The 8,072-nt window shown below is 35.7% G+C and overlaps 1 protein-coding gene and 1 pseudogene across 1 annotated transcript; one reads left to right on the top strand and one right to left on the bottom strand.

Moving 5' to 3' along the window:
* Nucleotides 1–751: 751 nt before the first annotated feature.
* LOC17884469 (mavicyanin) lies at nt 752–1,479 on the bottom strand. Its single transcript, XM_006289202.2, has one exon. It carries the CDS (start codon nt 1,414–1,416, stop codon nt 856–858), a length of 561 nt encoding a protein of 186 aa, XP_006289264.1. The 5' UTR covers nt 1,417–1,479; the 3' UTR covers nt 752–855.
* Nucleotides 1,480–2,299: 820 nt separating this feature from the next.
* On the top strand, nt 2,300–5,870 carry LOC111829944 (annotated as a pseudogene).
* The last annotated feature ends 2,202 nt before the right edge of the window (nt 5,871–8,072 follow it).

Below are 8,072 nucleotides of genomic sequence, written 5' to 3'. Positions count from 1 at the left end.
TTTCAAAAGGACCAATCAATATATTTGCCTTGCTATCCGAAAAACATAAAACCCCTCTGGTTTAGGTTTTGCTTGTTTGTGTTTTAGTGCCCATAAATTTAGGGACATATAGCTTAATTTCTTGATCTAGGTTGGTATTCGTATAGTATTACTGATGATATATAGTAGAAACAGTTGGACTAGCTATCTAGCTATTACTCGATCTTATAGTTTAGTACCACAAAACGTTCAATATAGACTGTTGGAAAGTATTTAGATGAAGAACAATTTTTGAACTAGCTAGTCAAATCTGAATTATTTATATTTGTATGGCTAACGTTAGCAAAAATGTAAAATAACGTTAGCAAAAATGTAAAAATATGAGTTAATATGATTCGTTCATATTTATTTTTATCTTTCTATCATGTATATGATATTTTTTTGATTTCCGTATATTTTATTCTTGTAGAATCTTTCTAAATATACGAGTTCATATTTATTTTTAACTATTTTGATAATAAATAAAAATCGTTTACTTTTCTTTGTGATATTTTTAAAGATTGGTTGTCAATGCTAAACTGTATAAGACTTTTAACAATTTACTAATTAATTTTACTATTTCGATGTCTCATACTAATTATAGTATGGACGTATAAAATCCCAACAGATTTAACTTTTCAGCTGAAAAGTATAAGAAGCACGTACATGCATGCATGTGAGCAAACATAAGTAGAAATAAAAGATCTTCCATTTAGTTATATTGAACAGTACTTGGAAGTAAACAAAACCACTAGAGAACAATAAAAAAAACTACAACTCAAAGGTAAGAAGCAAAGCCAAAATAAAAAAAAAGAAAACAAAAGATGTATGAATCTATCAAAGTACTAAAAGAGAAATCAAAAGAAAAGGAAGAAAGTTGGATCCAATCCAAACAATAGTGGAGGTTGAAGCTGCGTTAAGTTGAGCTGGTGACGGTACCAACGGTGAAGGAGACGAAGAAGAGCTTGATGATCGGACCGGTCCAGGAACCGGAGCAGCGACGGGTCCTAACGAAGCCGGTAAGACATGAATTTGAAGCTTCTGTCCCAAGTTGCAGTGACCAGGAAATCCACATATGAAGTGTTGGAGTCCCGGTTTGGTTAGAGTGACGGTATCAGACCCGGTCTCGTATCTCGTTATCGGTTTAGAAAGTTCACAAAGCTTGAAATCATTGTGAGTGACTTCAGTGACATCGTGGAAATCTTTGTTGTAGTTGAAGACCAAAGAGTCTCCAACTTGAAAAGTTCTTGAAGAAGCCCATGCTTCGTAATCAACTCCTATCATAGTCCATCCTTTCGAGTCTCCAACCTTGTGAACGTTTCCTCCAAGGGCAACTCCAAAAAGAGCTACAAGAATCAATAAAGAAGTGAAAAACACATTGTTCTTAATCAAAGCCATGATCGTGTTTTTGGTTTTTAACTTCGGAATGAGAGAAACAAGTTTGAGAGACACTATTAATGAAAGTAACTAATGAGTTTGTTTGGTGAGATTTGAGAATCGAGGATACGTACGAGTGTGTTTATATAGACCTGAGGGGTCGGTTGAGAGATAATTTAATTCCTTTTTCTTTTGGGATTTGAAGATTTTAATAATATATATTGATTGTCACCATGGCGGTCTTTAATTAGAATTTCCTTTCTTTTTTCTATAACAATTTAGTTTTTAATAATAAGATTATACTGAGATAAATATTTTAAACTGTTTGGAATACAAAAATAAAAGCATTGATACTAACAAAAAGTTAAAAGAAATGAATGAGTAAAAACATAAATAACAAAGAAGAATTATGATGTACTAACAAATATTTACCAATGTACTTTTGGATAAATTGTTCCAACTTTATATATAATTAGGTAATGATCTTGTGCTAAAACCATATGGGAAGAATAGTTATTATTTATTTGTGTGAAACAAAGATAATAATAACAAACTAAAAGAAAAGAACAAAAATCTACTTAGCTTTTACGTGAAGGATATAACAAATTAAAAAGTAGAAGATGGCATATATATATTAGGTATCCTTCCATGCTTCTTACTATTTCAATTCGAATCCCATTTACCTTTTTTTCTCTGTTTTTGTTTGGTAAATTGGTGACTTTGCTTTGCGTTGGAGTTTCTTAGTTTTTGCCTTTTGTTGTGAGTGGTTTTCTTCAGCTGTAAGAGCGATTCTTCAGCTGCCTTCCTTGCTCCAGCACTGGACTCTTCATCAGATGCTTCGTCTGACAAACCACTTTTTCTATGCCCTTTTCCACAAATATTAAAAGGAGACTCCGATTCTCTCATGTCCCCGGTCAATTCTTCTCCCAAATACGTTATCTCTACGACAAGCTGTACTGGTAAGTGGTATGAAGATCATTCAGTATTCGTTTTATTTTGGTGCAACAATAGGGAATTCGATATTAATGGTGGGTGTGACATATGTGGCTATTCCAAATTTGGTACAAATTAATTATTACGTGTTGAATGTGATAAAACTTTTCACAAAGAATGCATCCAATCTCCATCTAAAATAAAAAAAAAAACCCTTACCATCCTTAGTGATGGATATGGGCCTCGGCCCACGAGTCCCCTCTACCAATTTGTGCTTAGCCCGACAGAAAAAGTGACGTGGTGGCACGCGGCACAAGAAGTCAAGAAACAGGCGGGCTTCAGCTTGCGGCCCATCAACCGGTTGGCCCATCGCGGTCGGCCCGTACGAAGCCGTTTACCCGCCTAAGTGGAGCGCAAAATCCGCATTAGGTATTGATGGGTCCCATCACCTATAAAAGTGGGGGACCTCGATGTGATAGGAGATCAATAAACAGGAGTGAAGCAGAGAGTACACTTTTGAGCTCGACTTGTAATCTCATCTTAATAAAGTCGATCGACTAGTTTTGTTCACCACTTGTAATCTTGTCTATCCTTGATTTAATATAAGATTGCCTACTTGCTCAGTCCCTTAATTCCTACCTCATCACATCTCATCCCGACGATCACCCTATCAACACTGAGCATTCTCTTCAAGTTTCCATTTTTGTAGATGGTTTTGATAATACTGAGTGTATAAATTTTGAGAGAAAAACACTAAATTTGGTATATTATTGTACCAAATGTAAAGCTATAATGCATACAGTATGTGTGATGAAGCCGATACCCTTTCTCGTAGAGCAACCAAAAACCCATGACCATCCACTCACAATTTTTCCTAGGCAAGCTTCATTAACTTGCAACGTTTGTGGTTTATTAAGAAAGCTTTGTCTCACATACATTTGCTTTGAATGAAAATTTGTTGCTCACAAATGATTGTATGAATTAACCACACGTCATCAAGATATCACGTCACCACCATCGTATCTCCTACATTCCTTCTGTCTAGTTTGAAGAATGTTATTGTGGTGTTTGTCGTCAAAGTATTGACTGTGAATATGGTGCATATACCTGTGATAAGTGTGGTGAGTATGCTGTCCATTCAAAATGTGCTCTAGGGAAGCATGTTTGGGATGGAAGAGATCTCGAAGGTGTTCTCGAAAAAGATTATACAACAAATGATGTTGAGTCTTTTGAGAGGACATCTGAAGGAGTGATACTTCATTTTCTTCATGACCATCATCTTCAACTCCAAGGTAGCATACTTTATGATGATAACAAGATTTGTGAAGCGTGCGTCCTTCCTATCTTTAAAGGTAGTTACTATTCTTGTATGAAGTGTGCGTTTGTCCTCCATGATATATGCGCAAAAGCTCACCGCATAATTCAACATGTGTTCATCCTCATCCACTTACATTAAAGATTGACTCTGGATATAGTCAAGGATACTTCTATTGTAGGTTCGAGGTGTGTGGACGTAATTTAAAAGACACACAATCAAATGTGTTATATTGGTGCAGTGACTGCTGCACTAGTTATCATATTGAATGCTTATTGGGTGAAGACCCATATGTGAAGCCTGGTCAATTTTTCGAAGCAAATGGGACGGAGATTCAAATTCTTTCCAAAAGTTATGGTTGTCGACCATTATGCGGTATTTGCAAGAACCCTTGTCAAGGCAAAATATAGAAGAAAGATAACCTTATAGCATGTTCCGTGACTTGTGGGCGTAGTATTTTTTAATCGAGTTCAATGTGTTTAAGAGTAATTTCTGTTTTATACTTTAAAATGTTTGTTTGTTTGTTTGTTTGTAATGTTTGCGTAAATGTGTAAATTAATGTTTCCTAGACAATGATGTGCAAATGTTTGTTTCATTTTTATAATTAAATATCTATAGAAGGTACAATGTTGATCGTAGTCCAACCCACTGCTTTCATGGATTTCGTGGGAAACCTCGAAAGAATGGGTGTGAGATTAGAGGAATCTACATTTAGGATGATGATGGATACTCTCTCTAGAATTGGTGAGGTAGATTGTTCGACTGAGTTAGTGAGTACTAATTTGTGTTAATGTTGATCCGAGATTATGCTCTCGATTGTTGAGTTATGTATGTACGCTCTAGGATTCATAATATTGCGACGCATTAACGTGTTTTTGAATAGTTCAAGAGCTGAGGACACTACAAAAAAACAATGTCGTTACTGACGGAATTCCCGACGGATAGCTATCCGTCGATAATTTCTGATGGGATTTCGACGGAGATGTGACGAGATTTCACCGTTGTGTGTTGTCGGTAGTGCATCGGAAATTTTCCGTCGGGAATTGGAACAAACTCCTCACGGAATTCCGACGGAATGTGGATATGTGTTACCGTTGTTATAGCCGTTTCAATATCGTCAGAGATATGTCGTTTCTTTATTACCGTTGTTAAATAACTGTTGAATTTTTAATATCCCGACGGATCCGCGATCTATATATATTTACGCTCATTCTCAACAACAATCTCATTATAGCTTACATTATGTTTGCTCTAAAATTGAAAATCGAGAGAAATAGATATGTCTTCATCTTCTTATTTTAGATCGTTGATGGATGAACCAATGATGGATATGGAGTCAAACTTACAAAGAGATGAATATGCACGAGGTGTAGGCGAGTTCATGGAGTTAGCTTGTCAACAACCGGAAGCTAGAAAAACACGTAAGTTGAAATGTCCATGTTCTCTCTGTAGAAATTTGTTTAAGAAGAATAAGAAAGTGTATGATGACCTCCTGATGTAGATGGTGAGAGTATGTTGACTCAGTTAAGAGATTTTGGAGCAGCGAGGACTCCTGACGTTGGTGGTAATGGACATGATCCCATTGACAGTGTTGGTGTAAATCATAACTGGCACAAGCAGAGTATTTTATGGAAAGACCTTTTATTGAAGCATAATCTTGATGTCATGCACATTGAGATGAACTGATTTGACAACCTCATAGAAACCATTCTAAACATCCCAGGGAAGATAAAGGAAAACTTGAAGTCTATATTAAACTTGACAGATATTTGCTCTAGGCCCGAGATTGGGGTAATGGGGAATGGGAGATGTCCAGTTCAAATATGTCGATTAAATGCAGCGTCAAAGAAGCGTTTTTCAACTGGATTACCCATGGTGTAAAGTTCCCTGGCAGTTATGCATCTAATTTGCGTAATTGCGTTGATATTAGAGAAGGAAAGTTTGTAGGAATGAAGAGTCATGATTGTCATGTTGTTATGCAGCGACTTCTTCCATTTGCTTTCGCTAATATTTTGCCAGCAAACGTGTACAAAGCAATTGCAGGTACATTTTTGTTATTAAATTTAAACATATTCTCTATCTACTAATATTCAAATATTATATTTTTTGGTTGAATTTTGCAGGAATTAGTGCTTTCTTTCCCGATTTTTCCGCAAGAACACTTGAGAAGATATTTCCACCCTCTTTTTTTGATGTGATGGAACATCTACCTATTCATCTTCCGTGAGAAGCAGCACTTGGTGGCCCTGTTCAGTACCGATGGATGTATCTTTTTGAGCGGTACATGTTTCACTTGAAGAAAAAGGTTAAAAATTTAAGCAAAGTAGAGGGATCTATTGTGGCACAAAGTTTTAATGAAGAACCTTCACACTTTGCGGAATACTACTTTCCTTAGCAAGTCCGTACTAAGAGTCGACGACCTTCTCGCCATGACGATGGTGGCGAAAAACCAACGTATCTAGGGTATGTTCCAAACTTGTTTACTCAGATTGGACGCCTTAGTAGAAAAGGCAAGAATTGTAAACTATCAGAGCAGGAGTATACTCACTTGCGTATGTATATTCTCAATATTCCAACACTTTAAATAAGTGGAAGAAAAAATGGGTGGTTGGAGAGACTCCAAAGGGGATAAACGACAAGTTGTACGAAGGGTTGCAAGAATATTGGACAAAACCCGAGACAAAGGTAACATCTTTACAAAAATCCAAGAACCAGAAAAGCAACCGAGGCGGGAAAAGGATAGCAACGCAAAACGCCGGGTCAACAAGCTTCTATACCCATGGAAAACAACTTGTAAGTTCTCACATTTGGTAGCAATTATTTTAATGAACTTCTAAAAGTGGATATTTATTTTTTCTTTTAAAGACTATGGTGTGGCTACCGATCACTTAACGTTGATGGAAGACACCCACACCAACAAAAAGACTAATGAAATTCAAGACCCGGTGGCTAAACAAGTGATTAGTATTTCCTGAAAGAGGATGGATGAGTTACTCCTATCCCAACCTTGCGATGAGTTACTCATCATGAAAATATATAACCGCGACCCCGAACTCATGCAACACCTCCAAGAGAAAGACGATCGCATCAAAGCACTCAAAAAATTGATGGAAGAAGAGAAATTGGTGAACAAGAGAAGAGACAAGAAAATTGCTTCGTTCATGGCTGAGATGAGGTCAAAGTTCCCTTCGAGTTCAAATTAGTTTAATATTTCTTTTTAGTTTTGTGAATAATTTTATTATTGTATTTTTTAAATATTACATTTATGAGTGTTAATATTATTTGCTAACCAATATTTATGAATTAGATTTAATTACTAAATAAATATAATATAAAAATTAAATTATTTTTTAAAATATCAGATTTCCGTCGAGAATCTGTCAGGAAAGACGGAATTTTATTTTTTTAAAGGTCGGGATTCCGTCGTGAAACACGAAATTATAATCGTTTAAAGGAGTCGAGAATCTGTCGGGAATTACGAACAATCCGTCGGGATAGCGTCAGTCTCCGTCACTTATTTTCTCGACGGATTACCAGCGATATTTGCCATCTTAATTCCGTCAGTCTTTCGTCGGGAAACTAGTCGTCGGAAACTGTCGGATTGCCTTCAGAAATCGGTTAAAAAATAGCGACAGATTCCGGATGGATAAATTTTCCCGACACTCTGAACCGGAAAGAAAAATTCCTTGGCAAACCGTCTGTTTGAGTTGTTTCTGACGGTTTCCTGACGGATATAGCCGTCAGTTTTTGGTTGTTTTCTTGTAGTTTATTAGCAGGTTATGTGATAGCAGTTGAATATTTAGCCCAACTGGTGGAACATCTCCCTATGTCAACTCTAAAGACTTGTAAAACTGGTGTATTTGGTCTTAAAGATGATTTGTTTGTACGTAACACAAGGGGTATTAGTTTGTTTGTGCAAGGATTTGGGAATAGACCAGATTATATGTTCAAAGCAAAAGAGTCTCACAAGTTTATTTATTTCAAATAATGGAATTATATTTTTTCTTTGCACCGGTTTCTCCACTGCTATCAATTACGTTTTCTTGGGTAATTAATAGAAATATTATACCTTTAAAGAAACATTAATGAGACATAATATGCTTCATTTTTTTTTAAAAAGGTTAACAAAAAATCTATGGCCAAATTACAGTATTTTTCAGAGCTTTAAAATTATTTTGAAGTTATAATTTTTGGCTTTTCTATTTTGGAATCAATCACACTGTGACTTCACATCTCTTGATTGTATCATTTGAAATTGAGGAATAATACCTAACATGAATCAACCAAATCCTCAAACCCAAGGGAACCAAAATTAATCAAATAATAATTTTGTTGCTAATACAAAAATTAATTGAATGACAATAAGAGAACAATGTTAACAAGATATATGAATCTAGGTTTTTCGAGTCTTAGTCAAATAATCAGTTTT

The sequence above is a fragment of the Capsella rubella genome, unplaced genomic scaffold (genome assembly GCF_000375325.1).
Source record: "Capsella rubella cultivar Monte Gargano unplaced genomic scaffold, Caprub1_0 scaffold_6, whole genome shotgun sequence".
Lineage (NCBI taxonomy): Eukaryota > Viridiplantae > Streptophyta > Magnoliopsida > Brassicales > Brassicaceae > Capsella > Capsella rubella.
The sequence above is the reverse complement of the archived record's forward strand: the minus strand, read 5'-3'. Positions and strand labels throughout refer to the sequence as shown.

What these genes read in the sequence shown, in the direction of transcription:
- LOC17884469 (XM_006289202.2), bottom strand. Translation starts at nt 1,416, where the DNA reads ATGGCTTTGATTAAGAACAATGTGTTTTTCACTTCTTTATTGATTCTT.